Source organism: Macrotis lagotis, chromosome 6 (assembly GCF_037893015.1).
Source record: "Macrotis lagotis isolate mMagLag1 chromosome 6, bilby.v1.9.chrom.fasta, whole genome shotgun sequence".
Classification (NCBI taxonomy): domain Eukaryota; kingdom Metazoa; phylum Chordata; class Mammalia; order Peramelemorphia; family Peramelidae; genus Macrotis; species Macrotis lagotis.
In genome coordinates, this window is record NC_133663.1 from 87,511,621 (window position 1) to 87,529,970 (window position 18,350).

The following is an 18,350-nucleotide window of genomic DNA, read 5'->3' on the forward strand; positions in this document are numbered from 1 at the left end:
TTTTTCCAATCAACCTTTTATAAAAAGAAAATTTATCATTTACTAGTAAATTTACATATTAAGGAAAGATCAATACAAGAGCACCAAATTCTTTGTCTATCACAATCTAACATTTTAGAGACAAATATTATGATAGACAAGTACATTCTTGCATGTATGTTTTTCTTACTGAAATACAAAATATTATTTTAGAAAGTTATGGATTTACCATTTTATTCATTTGGAATTAATTTTGATAAGTAAAAATTCAAGTTTTTTATTGTATTAATAAAAAGATTCTTTTCCCCTTCCACCTAGATTCAATATATCCACTGCAATGCTCAACACTTAACAAGAAGCAAAGAATCAACATACAACCACAGATTCACAAAGCCCTAAGATCCCAATACACCACAATACTTAGAAAAGAAAGTCAAAAAAAAAATGAAATGAAATCATCACCAGGTTTATAGCATTTGGTATTAGGATCCTATTCCTGTACATATCTCTTAAAAACTGAAAAAAAAATTAAAGATACAGACTATATAACATATTAAAGATTCTTCAAATAAGTATTTTTGTAAAAAGATAACTCTTTAAAAATATTACTTAAAAAAGATAATGTTCAATATAGAAAACTTCTTTAGTTTAAGAAAAACTCATTTCATTTAAGACAAGAGAGTCAAAGTACAGGAATAGGTATTCCCATTGACTATTTTTGAATTTGAGCTTAAGCAAGATGCAGACTTTGTAGATACCTGGTCCTCATTCATTTCTGTCAGTAATTTGTTGGTAAGATCTTTCTCGTTCTTGTCTGCCACCTTACTGTTAGCATTTAAAAATAGCTGTTAAAAACAGAGACAAGAATAATGGAGAAAAGAGCATTAAATATATGAGCTACAAGCTGAAGTGTGAGGACGTGGATTAGAAAGGTTTCAAGGTCTGCTAAATTAAATCCAAGAATGCACACTACTAAATTCTTTCATTTTTCAAAATTACTTCTAGACATTTAAAAAAAATTCTGATTACAAATTCTAATATTCATTTATATTTTAAATCCCCAGAATAAATGATTAATTTCTGTCTCCGAATTCAGAAGAGCTGGAAAGAAAAAATCCTGCCATATTATTATAAGATAAGTCAGTAGGGTAATTGAAGGCTTGGGGGGGGACCCAGTATATTAAAGACAAGTTTAGATTGAATAAAGGTGTTACCATTAAAAAAAAATCTTAAAAGAAGCAACCATTGAAATGTAGACATTCAAAAAAAGGTTTAAAACAGATTAGAACCTAAATATTAGCCTGCTAAAAAATTCAAGCACGGGGCAGCTAGGTGGTGCAGTGGACAGAGCACTGGGCCTGGAGTCAGGAGTACCTGAGTTCAAATCCGACCTCAGACACTTAATAATTACCTAGCTGTGTGGCCTTGGTCAAGCCACTGAACCCCATTTGCCTTGCAAAAACCTAAAAAAAAAAAATTCAAGCAGGCACTACTTCTTACACTGGTCACTGGATACTGACTAAAATGTCTACAATTTGCTTGGCAGGATCCACACTGCTACCGTTGGATAACATTTCAGGGTAAAATGGGGGGGGCAGGAATTAGCTATGCCAGTGGTCAATTTAAAAGAGGATTTTATCCAGACATTCATTCATGACTGAGACAAAGAAAGCATGCCCCTTCCCATCCCTTAAAAACAAGTATGGAGGGGCGGCTAGGTGGCATAGTGGATAAAGCACCGGCCCTGGAGTCAGGAGTACCTGGGTTCAAATCCGGTCTCAGACACTTAATAATTACCTAGCTGTGTGGCCCTGGGCAAGCCACTTAACCCCATTTGCCTTGCAAAACAAACAAACAAACAAACAAACAAACAAACAAGTATGGAGAGGAAAAATAAAAAAATGAACAAAGAGATAACTCTTAAAAGGCTCTCCCTTTCAAAAGCCTTATGACAAAAGTCCTGCGCAAAGAAGTGAAAGATCTGGATACTACAGTTTGTGTGTCTGTCTCACTCTTACACACACACACACACACACACACACACACACACACACACACCCCAACACAACAGAAATTCTGTTTTAAAGAAGTGATCTACAAGGACTAGTTGACCTGTCAAATCTATGGAAAGGGGAGCAGTTTATGACTAAGGAAGAGGTGGAGAACATAACCAAAAACAAACTAGATGACTTTGATTATATTAAATCAAAAAGCTTTTTCACAGATAAAACCACTGTAACCAAGACCAAAAGAAATGTGGCAAATTGGGAAACAATCTTTACAACTAATGATTCTGACAAAGGACTCATTTCTAAAATATACAGAGAACTAAGTCATATTTTTAAAAAAAAGCCATTCCCCAATTGATAAATGGTCAAAGGATAAGCAAAGGCAATTTACAGATGAGGAGATCAAAGCAATCCATAGCCATATGAAAAATTGATCTAAATCATTAATTATTAGAGAAATGCAAATTAAAGCTTCTCTGAGATACCATCTCACACCTCTCAGACTGGCCAATATGACCAGAAAGGATAATGATCAGTGCTGGAAGGGATGTGGGAAATCTGGGACACTATTACACTGTTGGTGGAGCTGTGAACTCATCCAACCTCTCTGGAGAGAAATTTGAACTATGCCCAAAGGGCAACAAAAATTTAGGATACCCTTTGATACAGCAATACCACTACTGGGTCTATACCCTGAAGAGATCATGAAAAAGGGCAAAAACATCACTTGTACAAAAATATTCATAGCAGCCCTGTTTGTGGTGGCAAAGAATTGGAAATCAAGTAAATGTCCTTCAATTGGGGAATGGCTTAGCAAACTGTGCATCAGTTCATGCAAATCCCACCAGGCTTCCCTGAATTCCCATCCCTCCTGGTTTCTAATACAACAATAGTGTTCCATGACATAATGCTGAGTGAGATGAGCAGAACCAGAAAAACACTGTACAACCTAATAGCAACATGGGGGTGATGATCAACCTTGATGGACTTGCTCATTCCATCAGTGCAACAATCAGGGACAATTTGGGGCTGTCTGCAATGGAGAATACCATCTGTATCCAGATAAAGAGCTGTGGAGTTTGAACAAAGTTCAAGGGCTATTCCCTTTAATTTAGAAAAAAATCATATATCTTATTGTCTGATCTTGTTCTCTCTTATACTTTTTGTTTCTTCCTCAAGGATATTTCTCTCTCATCACACTCAATTTGGATTAATGTACAATATGGAAACAAAGTAAAGATTGACAGATTGCTTTCTGTTGGGGAGGGGGAGAAGTAAGATTGGGGGGGGGAAATTGTAAAACTCAAATAAAATCTTTAATAAAAGAAGTGATCTAGGATAGGCAGAACCAAGATGGTGGAGTAAAGATAAGGGCTCCCCTGAATTTTCTCCCAAGTCCCTTCAAATGACTAACCAAATTTGAGAATGGTAGAACCCATCAAAAAAAAAAAATGAGTGAAGTAATTTTCCAGGCCAAGACAACTCCACACACCTCAGTCATACCTAGGCTATTCTTTGCCTCATTTCTTTCTTACATACTTTAATCACTGAGAAACCCTGGGTCTTGCCTTCCAGTTTAATTTTTTTTAACTAGGTAAAAGTGGTCATTCTTTGCCTCTTTGCCTATCTCTTTCTAACAACTTTATATATATATATATATACACACACACACACACACACACACACACACACACACACACACACACACACACACATATATATTTTAGGGTTTTTTTTCCCCAAGGCAAACAGGGTTAAGTGGCTTGCCCAGGGCCACACAGCTAGGTCATTATTAAGTGTCTAAGACCGGATTTGAACCCAGGTACTCCTGACTCAAGGGCTGGTGCTTTATCCACTGTGCCACCTAGCCACCCCTATCTCTTTCTAACCTAGCTTTAATCACTAAATGCATTGTCTCACTCAAATTGAGATCAATTAAAAAACCTTAGGTCAAAAAGGTCTCCCACTGCATTCAGTAATCTCTAGTCAACCTGATATATCTGGCCTGGAACCAGAAGGCTCCAGAGGAGAAAGTGAGGCTGGTGACTGTGCACAGAACCTATTCACTGAAATCCAATTCACTTGAATGTCATGGCATCACCTCCTGAATGTCATGGTCTTTTTTGAGAATGAAGAACAAACAACAACATGGGAAGATCTTAGCAGGTCAAAAAAATAACTGCCTTAGTAACCCTTAGTGGTGAGGACCACCATTTATCAAAAACAAGTCTAATTTGTCCCTCCATATGAGTCTATCTGAAAACAGCTATCAAGTCCTCCCTAAATCTTCTCATCTCTAGGCTAAACTCTGCAAGTACTTCAACTAGTAAAGTATATAGTATGAACTAAAGGCCTTTCAGGATTCTGATGGCTCTCCAGACTCTGAAGTTTATCAACAGCCTTTCCAAACTTTTGAGTCTCCCTTCATACTGAAATTGCTCCTCTCTTAGATTCCAACAAGTTTTTTCTTCAAACTGCAACAAAGATATTGCCCTCTCTACTCTAAGATAATAGCAGCTCCTATTAAGAGTTTTTACTAGATTCCTCCTTTTCAAGGTAATAATCATCACCTCCCAAATGTTAGTAACCAAATAGTGTCTTTAAGCTAATTATGTGAACCAGTTCATCATAAAATTTACCCACTCACACCCTAAAAAAGGTCCCTTACATTTCAACATTATTAAGGATTGTCCCTAGACTAGATTGTTCATGGGAGCTCTGGCCAAATAGAACTAAGGAGAGATTGTCCACAAACTCAGGCACAAATCACTCTTAATCAATACTTGTAAATTTTCAAGAATCAACAAGTTTAAAAGAAAAAAGACACTTCACTGATAAGGATTACAATAGAACAGAGTTTTTTCACAATATAATATCGAGAAATCTAGTCTCAAATCCCAGTGTTGTATATACTGTAACCCTCATATAGAAAAGTGTACTTGGCATGGAGAAGAAGTGCATAGGAAAAGAAGAAACTTTAGAAGTACAAAGGAATGTACAATTCCTCTGGAAGTACCTGAGGAAATCAGAGAAACAGCCATGCTGGAAGCATTCATTATTCTGAGATACTACAAGTTATTTTTCATCTCAGCAAAAATTTAGCATCTCCCATAAATCTCTTCAAAATAGAAGTTTTGTTCTCATTTTAGCAGCCCAGGAGGTAATGTTTACCACACAATTATTCATTTTGAGAGCTGTTAAAAATTAGGGACTAGAGAATAGAGGCCTCTCCAACATGGCAGGAGTCAAACTGAAAACAAGGTTCAGGGAACTTATCAAGGATTTAAAAAATGATCTTCAAAATCTTTTTACTAAATCATGACAGCCATGCCTTTTAGCTTAGCCTAATAAAGTAAAATTTGTTTTCACCCCTCATTTTCTTACACTTAAAGAGTTTAAGTTTCCAAAATCTGTACCTCCTCTCCACTAGAGTGGATTCTTCCCTACTCTACATCAGCACCTTCAATCCCAGGCCCTCCTATGTCCTTCAGATCTTTGTTACATCATTCTTCAACCCCTCCACTTGAATCCAGTCTCCTCCAAGTCTCCCAAGTCTCATGTTAATCACTTCAAATAAATCTATAAGCATTTATTAAATGTCTTCTATGTACAAGCCCTTACTATGAAAGCTTTTCTAGGAGGTAGTAATCAAGTTAATCACTAAAACTAGGTATTCTAGGAGGAGAAAGTATACATTTCAATCAAAAGAAATAGAAAGTTATCATGAAACAAGATGGTAAATAGAATATGAAATCTGAGGAAGAGTAAATATATTATTTTGATTCAACTCAAGAAAGTATCATTATAGAAAATTTAATATCATTAAGTCAAATATAATTTCTGGAATTATAATAGTATTATAATATAATAAAAAGAAATATTATAAAGAAAATTACTATTACCTTAAATAGTATAATGAGATCAATAAAACATTTATTACATAATGTTTCTGGAAAACCCTACCATCATGTCATCACTGAAATGCACTTTTTACTTTTACTTGAGTAAGTAAAAATTATGATGAAACCAGTTTGCATGGCAATTGAAATGACTTTGGCCTCAGTCTTCTACCATAACAAATACAATAATAATTCTAGAAAGCAGAGACTAATGAGTAATTTCGGGAGCTCTTAAGATTTGTTCTAAAAGCAAATACCTTTCTAAGAATTATACTCACTGCAAAACTAAAACCTCTGCTCAGATACCAAAAAGAAAGCTCTACTTATAAAATCCTAATATTGGTGAGATTAATACATTCAATCATTTGTGTTCATAATGCTAAAGTTACTCACAACTAAACTCTAAGAAAAGTTCATTATTGGGGTTGGCTAGGTGGCACAGTGGATAGAGCACTGGCCTTGGAGTCAGGAGTACCTGAGTTCAAATCCAACCTCAAACACTTAATAATTAACTAGCTGTGTGGCCTTGGGCAAGCCACTTAACCCCACTGCCTTGCAAAAAGAAAAAAGAAAAAAGTTTATTATTCAAAATTTACTATGATAAACTGAGCAAAACTGTGAATGCAATGACAGACTCTTAAAGACAGAAAGAATGATTTTTTTAAAAAACTACCTTGCAATTCTGTAGCAGTCGAATAAGATGCTCAAAGCAATTACTGTTTAGGAAAATGGCCTGTAAAACAGGCCTATCTGTGCAATCTAGCATAGCTGTGATGGTATCTGTGGAAAGAAAAACAAAACAGATTATGTAAAAAAGGGTTTAAGATCTTTTAGGCTTTTACTAAATTCACTCATGTAATAATCACAGAAACTTATCAAATGGAAGGGAATCATATAAAGGTTGGTATATCCACACAAGGAAAGAACCATGAGATCCTAGAGTTGAATACTCTCATTTTACAAATTAGGAAAACTGAGATTCCAACAAGGTAAGTAACTTGACAAAGGTTCCCAGAGGTAGCAGACTTCAGAGGCAGAATCTGACCCTTGGTCCTCTGAATCCTAAATCAATGTTCTTTGTCTTTGTATTAAACTAGTTAAAAGTCTTCCAGTTCCAAATCTACCAAAGCATTAATCCCCACTACAACAATATTCTTGACAAGTGGTCACCCAATCTCTGATTGAACTCTATGGTGATTGACAAGTCACTATTATCAAGGAAGCCTATTCCAGTTTTTATAGCTAAAATATTTTTGTTTCAATTCCTCCATATGAGGTCAGAGGGCTACATGCCCTTCCTGTCCCCTCAAATTTCATTAATGAGTTCCATTTCTGCCTCCGTCAGCCAAGCAAAGTGAATCTAATCCCTTTTTCACATATACAAATTACAATATTTGAAGACAGTGATGATGAGTTAGTAAATGAGCATTCATTAATATGGAAGGAATTATCTAGATATAAATCAAACAATTCCTACTTTCAAAGAACTTATATTCTAGAGATGGAGAAAACACAGACACAAAAGTATCTATAAAATACATACAAAATAATTGGAGGGAGGAACAGTAAGCAAGTAAGACTAGTACAGGAGGCAACATTTGAGTTGAGTTTTGAAAAAAACTAGTGGTTTTATGTTCAACCGTCCACTGAATAAAATGCTCACTGTTCCGTCCAACCTCACCTAAATGTTAGTCAGTTCAGCTTTTTAATATTCCTCTTAAAATGAGTTATCAGAAATAAATACAATACTCCAAATGAGGTATGACCAGGAAAGAACAACTTTTTCATTCTGAATACTATCTTTCTATTCATAGACCACATTAACTTGTCTGACAAACTATTGATTCATGAGTTTCAATATACTACAAAGAGTTGTTTTTCTATGCAAACTTCTTTCTAGCCATAATACCATCACATTGTATAACAGATAATCTTTTCAACCTAAACATAGAGTTTTCCATTTATCCCTATTAAATTCTATCTTATTAGATGCAGTCCATTACACCAACCTATCAGGATCATTTTTTAAAGTAAATTTATTTATTTATTTGATTTTAGCATGTTTTCGTTTTTTTGTTTGTTTTTTTTTTTTTTTTGCAAGGCAATGGGTCACATAGCTAGTCAGTTATCAAGTGTCTGAGGTTGGATTTGAAATCAGATCCTCCTGACTCCAGGGCTGAAACTCTATTCATTGCACCACCTAGCTGTCCCCATTCTTTTCTTTTTAAATTTTGAGTTCCAAATTCTTTCCATCATTTCCATTCCTTGATCCACTGAGAAGGCAAGTAAATAATATCAAATACACCTGTGAAATCACATTAAAAAAAAGTTTTCAATATTAGCCACATAGGTAGGGAGGTAAGCAGGTAGTTGGGAAGGTAGGTTAGGTAGGAAGGTAGGAAGGTAGGAAGGGTAGGAAGGAAGGAAGGAAGGAAGGAAGGAAGGAAGGAAGGAAGGAAGGAAGGAAGGAAGGAAGGAAGGAAGGAAGGAAGGAGGGAGGGAGGGAGGGAGGAAGGAAGGGAAGGAAAGAAGAAAGAAAGAAAAGGAAGAAAGGGAGGAAGGGAAGGAAGGAGGGGAGGAAGGAGGAAGGAAGGAAAATTATACTTCAATATGTACATAGAGTTTTTCAGTTCTCTGTGAAGGAAGACAGTATATGAGTACTTTGGAATTGTCTTGACTGCATTGTACTGATAAGAGTACATATAATTTTTTCACTGTGGATCATTATAATGCTTGTTACTGTGCACAAAAAATCTCCTGGCTTTCTAACTTCACTCTGCAATAGTTCGTATAAATTTGCATATTTTGATTGTTTTTTCTGAAATCATTCCATCTACCATTTTATAGCAGTCCATCGTAATCATATGACACAACTTATTCAGCCATTCCCCAACTGATGAATATCCTTTCAATTTCTAATTCTTTTCCTATGTTTTTGCACATATAAGTCCTTTTCCTTTTTATTTGATCTCTCTGGAGTATAGAGCTAACAATAGTATTACAGGATCAAAGAGTATGCATAGCTTTTTTTTTTTAAGTTTTTGCAAGGCAATGGGGTTATAAGTGGCTTGCCCAAGGCCACACAGCTAGGTAATTATTAAGTGTCTGAGGCCAGATTTGAACTCAGGTACTCCTGACTCCAGGGCCGGTGCTCTATTCACTGTGCCACCTAGCTGCCCCTTATGCATAGCTTTTTAGCCTTTGCGGCATAATTTCAAATAGTTCTCCAGAATGTTTGGGGCCAATTCACAACTCTACCACCAGTATTAGTTGGACCTATTTTCCCTCATCCCCTCCAGCACTTCTCATTTCTGCTAGGTGTGAAATGATACCTCCAAGCTATTTTAATTTGCATAACTTTAATCAATGATTTAAGAGTATTTTTCTACAACTATAAATAGCTTTGATTTCTTCTTCTGAAAAATGTCTGCTTAGATTCTTTAACCATTTAACAATTGGGGAACAGTTCCGATTTTTATTAATTTGACTCAGTTACTTATATATTTGAGAAATCAAGTCTTTTATCAGAGAAACTCACTATAAAATTTTTGATATTGTTTCACTGTGTTTCTTTTGACCACAATGTAGTTTTCTGATTATAACTTTTATTTGTCTATTCTTGTTTTTGCTTTGTCTAAAATCATAACTGCAAACCTTGCCTGTTCACTCCAGCTAGGATATAACAGATTCTGCTTCAGTCTTATTTTAACTCTGTGTGTGCCTCTGTTTCATATTGAAAACAATTTAATGTTGGATTCTGGTTTCTAACACATTCTTCTTTATGCTTCCATTTTAAGGGTAAGTTTATCCTATTAACATTCACAGTTATGAATCTTGTGTATTTCCCACCATCCTATTTTCTTATGTTGATCCTTCTCTGTCTTTTTATCCCGTCCCTCCCAAGTCCATTTTTCCTTCTGACCACTGCTTCTCTTACATTGTCCTTCCTTTTATCAGCCTCAATACCCCATCTCTTATCCCCTTCCTCTCCTATTTCCCAATTGAGTAAGATAGATTTCTATACTCAACTGAATATGCATGTATATTCTTCACTCTTTGAAGAAATTACAATGAGAGTGAAGTTCAAATATTGTCCTCCTCATTTCCCCCTTCACTTCAGTAAATGTCCATTCTTTCCACCTGGAGATTATAGTCAATTTTGCTTGGTAGATATTCTTGATGTAATTCTAGCTCCCTTGCCTTCCAGAATATCTTACTACAAGTTATTCACTCCTTTAACATTCTAAATTTTGTGTGATCCTGTCACTCCACTATTCTTTCTGGATGTGTGGAATATTTTCTAATTGATCTGAAAGCTCTGAAATTTGGCTACAATATTCAGAGGGAGAAGAGGATAAGAATTCCATTTGGGAATCTCTTGGGTGACCGAAAAATTTTTTCCAATTTCTATTTTTTGCCCTCTGGATCTAAAAATATATAATTTCTTGAAATTTATAATTTCTTGAAATCTGATGGGCAGGTTCTCTTTTTGATCATGATTTTCAGCTAGTCCAACAATTCATAAATTATCTCTCCTCCATCTATTTTCCAGGTAAGCTATTTTTCTGGTGAGATATTTCACATTTTCCTTATATTTTTTTCCTTTCTTGTTATTTTTATTATTTCTTCACATCTCATGGAGTCATTAGTTTCCACTTGGTCAATTCTAATTTTTAATGAATTATTTTCTTCAGTGAGCTTTTCTAACTCTTTTTCCAATTGGACAATCCTCTTTTTTAAGGAATTCTTTTCTTCAATGAATTTTTGTTCCTCTGTTACCAAGTTGTTAATTCTCTTTTCATAATCTCCTTGCATCACCCATTTTTTCCTTCCTCTACTCATCTCTTTCTTTTATTTTTATAAGAATTCATGCTGAGTTTGGGTTTATTTAGAATTTATTTTTGAGGCTCCTTCCTTCCTTCCAAGATTTCTTGAGGTTTCTAGACCCCCAAATCACTCTTCTTAACTCTTCTGGATTGGCCAACATTGAATCTCAGGATAAGCCTATTTGGTCAGTTTTTTGGGCCCTGATTGGTTCATAGTGAATGCAAAATTTAATTGCTATTGTTTTGGAAACTTAAGAGTCTTCCCTTCTGAGACTGATTTTCTTTTTTTTAGAGCTTGCCAAAGAGGCTCCTAGCTTCTTTTCTTTCTCACCTACCTTAGTCACTGAGGTATCCTGAGGGCCTTACCCTTTGGACAATTCCCCCCCTTTCTTTGCCTTATCACTCTCTTATCTAATCTTAATGACTGAATGGGCCTTGACTCAGTCAAACTGTGACTTAGGAAACACCTAGGTTTAAGAAGCCATTGTCCTGATCCATATCTGGCCATTGGACCCAGTTGGCTCCAGAGAAGAAAGTGAGGCTGGTGACAGAACAGCAATCCCCTTCACTTAAATCCAATTCACTTGAATGTCACAGTATCACCTCCCTGATGTCATAGTCTTCTTCATGAAGAAGGGATAAAACAACAGTAGCAACAACAACCACAGTGTCTGAGGTCAAATATTAACTCAGGTCTTCCTGACTCCAAGTCCAGTGTTTTTTTCACTGCACCATCTAGCTGATTCCCTTAACAGGACAATAGAGACCCTCTTTAATTCAAAACTGTGGTTCTCAGAGTCCTTATTCTTGTATCTTCATTGTGTCTCACTTCTATATCCAATCAGTTACCAATTCTTGTCCATTCCACCTTTGTAAACTCTCTTATTCATGCCCCATTCTCTTTATGACATTTATGGCCTCATGGCTAGACTACTGCAATAGTCTGCAAAACGACTTCCCTGGTCTTTCCCCACTTTAGTCCTTTATTCAAATAGCAAAGAGATCTTAAAGTGTAGATCTAAGTGAATAAACTCCATTGGTTCCCTACTGTGTACAGGATGAAATATAAATTACTGTTTGGTCTTTAAAACATGGCTAGGTAGCGCAGTGGACAGAGCACCAGCCCTGGAGTCAGGAGTTACCTGAGTTCAAATCCGGTCTCAGACACTTAATAATTACCTAGCTGTGTGGCCTTGGGCAAGCCACTTAACCCCATTGCCTAGCAAAAACTGGAAAAAAACAAACAAACAATAAAGCCCTTCATAAAAAACCTAGAAAGCCTTAAATGAATTGATACAAAGAAGAGTGAACAAAATCAGAACATTATACATATTAATAGCAAGATAGTACAATGAAGAACTAATAATCCCTTTGCTATTCTCAGCAATACAATAATGCATGACAATCATAAAGGACTCATGATGAAATGTGCTATAGGTCTCCAGAAAAAGAATTGAGGTTGTGTAATACAGCCTGAAGAAAACTATTTTTCACTTTTTCTTTTTTTATTTTTGTTCAAGTCTTCTTGTAAATATTGAATAATATGTAATGTTTTTCCATGACTGCATATATATGACCTATATCAGATTGCTTATTCTCTCAGGGAAGAAGTAAAGGAAAGAGAGAGGAAGAATGGAATTTGGTACTCAAAACTTTAAAATTTTAAAAACTGTTTTAACATGTAGTATGGAGAACAGCTAGGTAGCACAGTGGACAGAGCACCGATCCTAGAGTCAGGAGTACCTGAGTTAAAATCTGGCCTCAGACACTTAATAACTGCCTAACTGTGTGACCTTGGGCAAGTCACATAACCCCATTGCTTTAAATAAATAATTTTTTTTAATTTAGTAGAGAAAAAATAAAATACTATTTTTTTAAAAAAGTACTTCATAAACTAACTTACTCTTACTATTCCAATCTTCTTATTTCTTATTTCCAACCCATGTATTTTACAATTCAAAGACTTTGGCTTCCTTGCTGTTTATGCTTTGTTCAGTGGCTTTTTCACTCAATATACTTCAGAATACTCTCCCCCTCCTCCTCTCTACTTCCTGGCTTCCTTCAAGTTTCAGTTCAAATCCTAAGTTATATACGAAGCCTTCCCCAGACTCTATTACATTGTTGGTGGAGCTGTGAACTCATCCAACCTCTCTGGAGAGAAATTTGGAACTACACCCAAAGGGCAACAAAAAATGTGCATACCCTTTGATCCAGTAATACCACTACTGGTTCTATACCCTGAAGAGGATGAAAAAGGGTAAAAACATCACTTGTACAAAAATATTCATAGCAGCCATGTTTGTGGTGACAAAGAAATGGAAATCAAGTAAATGTCCTTCAATTGCTTAGCAAACTGTGGTATGTGTATGTCAAGGAACACTATTGTTCTATTAGAAACAAGGAGGGATGGGAATTCAGAGAAGCCTGGAGGGATTTGCATGAACTGATGCTGATTGAGATGAGCAGAACCAGAAAAACACTATACACCCTGACAGAAACATGGGGGTGATGATCACATGGGCTTGCTCGTTCCATCAGTGCAACAATCAGGGACAACTTGGGGCTGTCTGCAATGGAGAATACCATCTGTATCCAGAGAAAGAACTATGTATCTTATTGTCTGATCTTGCTATCTCTTATACTTTGTTTCTTCCTGAAGGATAAGATTTCTCTCTCATCACATTCAATTTGGATCAACATATACCATGGAAACAATGTAAAGACTGGCAAATTGCCTTCTGTGGGGGATGGGGGGAGGGAAGTAAGTGTAGGGGAAAAATTGTAAAACTCACAATAAATAAAATCTTTAATTAAAAAAAAAAAGAAGCCCTCCCCGGGGTGCCTTAAATGTTAAATGCCTTCCTTCAGAGATTATTTCTATTTTATCCTATCTGTATCATTGCTTCACAGTTGTTTACATATTGTCAACTTCCTCCATTAGAAAGTGAACTGCTTGAAGACTAAAAACATTTTCCTGTCTTTGCTAGTATTTAACATAGTGACTGGTATATAAATGCTTGCTGCCCTGCATCAAATGTACAGTGAGGAAGCAGTTTTTGGTTTATTGTTGGGAAGGAAAACTTTCCATCTGGAAAAGGGAAATCATTTCCATTTAACTTCAAACCCAGTAAAGCTGGAAAAGATATTGCCTCAACCTAGTGGAAGAATCTGGGAGCAGAACTGGATCTATCCAAGTGACCAAACTACAGTGGAAGTAAGTGGTGGGTGAAGATTCAAGACACAGGTCTTCAGAGACTTCTTTCCTAACCAATGTATTCCTCTCCTTTTAATTATGAGAATAGAGAATTGAATCCACTCTAGTTGATTCTTTCTTCTCTTCCAGTTTGCCATAAAAGCACTGGACATCAGTGATTAAAAGCATGGTGGTCCCCTTGACAGTAACAAGTAAGGATTATATCCTTTTTAAGCAGTAGTTTTCCTTTGTGGCTGTCAGTAAATATATTGCTCTTCAAATATAGTTTTGTATTTCTGCATGAATGATACATGGTGAATAATACATACTTTCATTTGCACACTAGAAAAACATGTATGTTATCCTTACTATTTTTTTTTATTGTTGATTCTGAATCAAGATAAATTTTCTCTGACTTGATTTTAAACTTCCTTTACCCACTTTTTAAAAAACCTGTTTAGGCAAAATTTAAGTAAAGTCTATTTATAGTTACATAAATAAAGTTATATATTAGTTTTTCGGGGTAAAAGATTACAACTACAGACAATTCTTATTTTATGTTAATTCCTGTATTTTAATTTTCAAATTTCAAATTTCAAAAACTTGTTTTATCTTTTATAGGGTTCTCCACCATGGTTTTTTATTCCTTTTTATTCTGATTCTTCTTTCACAACATGATTAATATATTTAACATAGTTATATAAGTATAACCTATATTAGACTGTTCTCTATTGGGGAAAAGAGGAGGGAAGCAAGGGAGGGAGAAAAATGTGAAACTCAAATACAAATGATTGTTGAAAACTGTTCTTACATGTGGTTGGAAAAATAAATTTTTTTTAAAAAAGAAAATTTGATTTTTATAATACTGCTCAAATCAAGGGCAAATTTTCTATTTTAACTCATATTTCTTATGCATGAAGAAAACACAAAATTTCAGTTACTGAGTTAAAATTCTTAATATATCTAAATTCTTTATAGTACCTATAATGTCCTTTTATTTAGAAGAAAAGTACTAGTATACTATGAAAGACACAGCAAAATTAAAAAAAAAAGCAACGTTCCTTCTAACACTCACTCAACATTTGGATCTGTAGTGCAATGAACCGGCTCTCCCACTGTCTGGACCTCCTGTGAGGAGGTAATGCAGAATGGTCTGAGTTCAGTAATTTGAAGTAATTCTCCAAAATGGTGCTTGTGTCCACTTGTCGCTGGTCTGAACTGCTAATCAGGAGGATGTGTACCACTTCTGTCAGACACTTAAGAGTTAATTCTGCTTTCCTATTCACTTCCTCAGGATCCCGATCATCCCAAGAATCACAATCTGCCAAAACTCGCAGAAGGACTTCCATAGTAGCTGGTGAAATTGCTTGTAGAGCATTCCTCTGAAACCACAAGACAATGATCAAATCTTATTATAAAATTATTTTGCTCTTTATAACTGAAGGATTATATTTTTTTGCATTACTATGAGCCCTACCTACTGACTGTAATTAGAGTTTAAAGTCGCCTCAGGAAAAAATTCCTCAGAGAAGCCAAAGCATTCTACTAGCATTCAGGTGAGCTTAATTCTATAAATGGCTTCTGTCTGAAAGGGAAGGCTATAATATTATCTGAGGATAGGATAGAAAATTGCCTAATTTACCTACATCTCTGGGTTCTAATGCTATAGTTCTTCCAATTTGTTTCTATCTGGCTCCTTTAATCTTCCTAGTTTCTGACCATTTGCCTAAACACTGAGTTAACTCCCTGACTCTCACAGTACATTCAGAAAGTTTTCCTAGCCAAAAGACTACGACCAACCATTCCTAACCTTGCTATTTGTGCCTTATCAATTGTGATCCAATTATCTCCAAGCACTTACTTAGCCTTGCAGTCTTTACCAAAGTACCTCAGGAGCACAGCTACCCACTTCCCCACAGACTAGTCTTACAGAAACATAAGCAATATGATTTTCACTGAAATCACTTAAATAAGAAGTAATTAAGATAGTGAACCAAGCACTCAAAAATTACAAGTAATCCTTTTCAATTTCACTATATTCCTGATTAGTTGATAAAGCAGAACCAGTAATCAGCTTTGCAAGAGGGGAGTGGACTCTATATTCAATAAAAAAAAAAACCACATTTATTAAGTACCTACTTCATGCAGACATTAAGACAGCCTTTCTATATGTAACATAAGCTCTTGCTTTTTTAATATTTTCCTCACCTGTCCACCCGTTACAATAGCTCCAAAGAGATGTAACAGGCAACATTTAAGGCTTTCCTTGAGATGTTCACTTTCCTGGAAACACTCTACAAATAAAATAAAGAAATCAATTTATATTTAAAGTAGTCTTCTGTTAATTATATCTCAATTCTAAAAAGATTATGACAAGATTGAAATAAACTTTTACTGGACTCTACTTCAATATATCTTGCTAGTATCAATAAAGCAGTTCTATTATTTTATCAATATTGTTGAAAATGACACTCATGGAATTAATCAAAAATTCTGAATTTCAATCAAGTCTTCAAGTAGCTTTCAATACAGAAATCAAATATGTATTTAGTTAAGACTCTAAAATCAATCAAAAGATCATTACTGTCTCCTTTATGATACCTAATCTCTTAAGTTTTCAGGGTGAATAAATATTAAACTGACAGTTGTTACTATAAGAATAATTTCAAATTTACTGTAGCAAAAAAAATGAAACAAAAACCCAGAAAAGTGTTAAAAGAACTTTAAAAAATATATAGAGGGGCAGCTAGGTGGCACAATGGATAGAGTGCCAGCCCTGGAGTCAGGAGGACTGAGTTCAAATCCCATCTCAGACATATAATTATCTAGCTGTGTGACCTTGGGCAAGTCATTTAACCTGAAAGTCACTGCCCTGCAAAAACTAAAAACTAAAAAAAAAATACATATAAATGGTTAAATAAATGTATTTCTTTACCACCAACATTTAAGAAAAAATATTTTAAGTGAATAACAAAAATGAAATTCTGAATAATATTTCATTATTCTGAGGAAATAAGCTTTAGCTAAACTAGATTTAAACAGATGCAAAAAACTAAAATAGAAATTAGAGAGAATTCTGGTAACCAAGGCAAATTCAACTGAGGTTAGGGTGAAAAAGCAATAGTCTACCCAAGTAGTCTACAATGAGATTCTGCCGAGCAACCTCTAAAGAGAAAACGATGGAAAAAGATACAATCAGAACTGGAAAAGAATGGATACAAATCAAACAACTCTGAAACATTCAACAAATAAAATGCCAGTCAGAATACAAATATTTATATGACTAAATACTTTCAAGTGGCATAATAATAATAATAAGAGGACATGAAAAGATAATTCTTAGTGAAGGAAATACAAAATATTTTGAAACCACATAAAGAGTGCTTAAATCCCTTAACAATCAAGGAAATGTAAATCAAGGTATTGATATCTCCTATTTGCTAAATGGCAAAAATAGCCAAAAAAATTATAAAAGCAAATATTGGTAGGACTACAGATAAACATACATTCAAATACAATGTCTGACTGTACACTCGTATGTTAGGTTCCTGCCAGGTAGCTTATACTTACCCAGACAAATGTTGAAGAGGCAGGAAACAAAGATGGAAATTTCTCCAAAAAATTCTCCATTTATTTATCAGAATACAGGTGCTAAAATATCCTCCCCAATCCCTGGTCCACTCCCACAGCACTCTCCAATCAACCAGTAAAACAATGCTCCAGTGCTGGAGGACACCAGTGCCTCAGACCAGTAACTTCCACACACACAATAGCTCCTTACAAATCCCCCTTTTTCGTTTTTGAGGTCAGACTCAGCATAAATCAGAAGGGAGATCTTGTATGGAAGAATTATCAATGTCACTTGCTATCTTTCCCCAAATCAATTAAATTCAAAACCCAAAACAAAAGGAGTAATATTTAACACAAGTAACTGTTTGACAATTATATCAATTTAACATCAAAACAGATCAGATAGTACAAATGTCTCTTTTCCAAAAGAAATCAGTAAATTAGATAATTCAATATTACCAAAAATCCTAGAAATACAATTTATTCCAATGTAATTTCCTTCTGAATTACACACATACACAAACACAGGCACAAACAACAGAAACAACTCTCCTGAAATATTTACCAAGCTGAGATTGATACCCTGGCCAGTACCAGATCTCAGAATATAGAAACATTTTCCCACCTCTCCAGGCCAGTAGAGAGATGTGAAAATGTCCTATTGATGATAAAATACACAAACACACACATAATGCACCAATTAAGATGAGTCAAGAAAAAAATAACTTTTGGAATCAAACAGAATTTCTTGAGGAACCTCATATATTCATGAAAATCTTGAAATAGCCAATCAAAAAAAATTGAATGCATTACAGAAATATTAGCCATAGGCACAGGCTTCATTAAAAAAAAAGAAAATCTAAATTTCCCAATC

The 18,350-nt window shown here is 35.0% G+C and overlaps 1 protein-coding gene across 6 annotated transcripts in view; it reads right to left on the bottom strand.

Annotated features, from left to right (window-relative positions):
* NBEAL1 (neurobeachin like 1) overlaps positions 1-18,350 on the bottom strand; it is a 209,765-nt gene that overhangs the window by 112,703 nt on the left and 78,712 nt on the right. For 4 of the 6 annotated variants that reach the window (XM_074191603.1, XM_074191604.1, XM_074191602.1 and 1 more), the window contains 4 exons: positions 16,115-16,200; positions 14,982-15,288; positions 6,561-6,667; positions 738-824 (listed from right to left, as the gene is read on the bottom strand). In XM_074191603.1, coding sequence (XP_074047704.1) covers positions 738-824; positions 6,561-6,667; positions 14,982-15,288; positions 16,115-16,200 — 587 coding nt within the window. The remainder of the gene's footprint in view (positions 1-737; positions 825-6,560; positions 6,668-14,981; positions 15,289-16,114; positions 16,201-18,350) is intronic. The other 2 variants (XM_074191606.1, XM_074191605.1) reach the window with 1 other exon arrangement.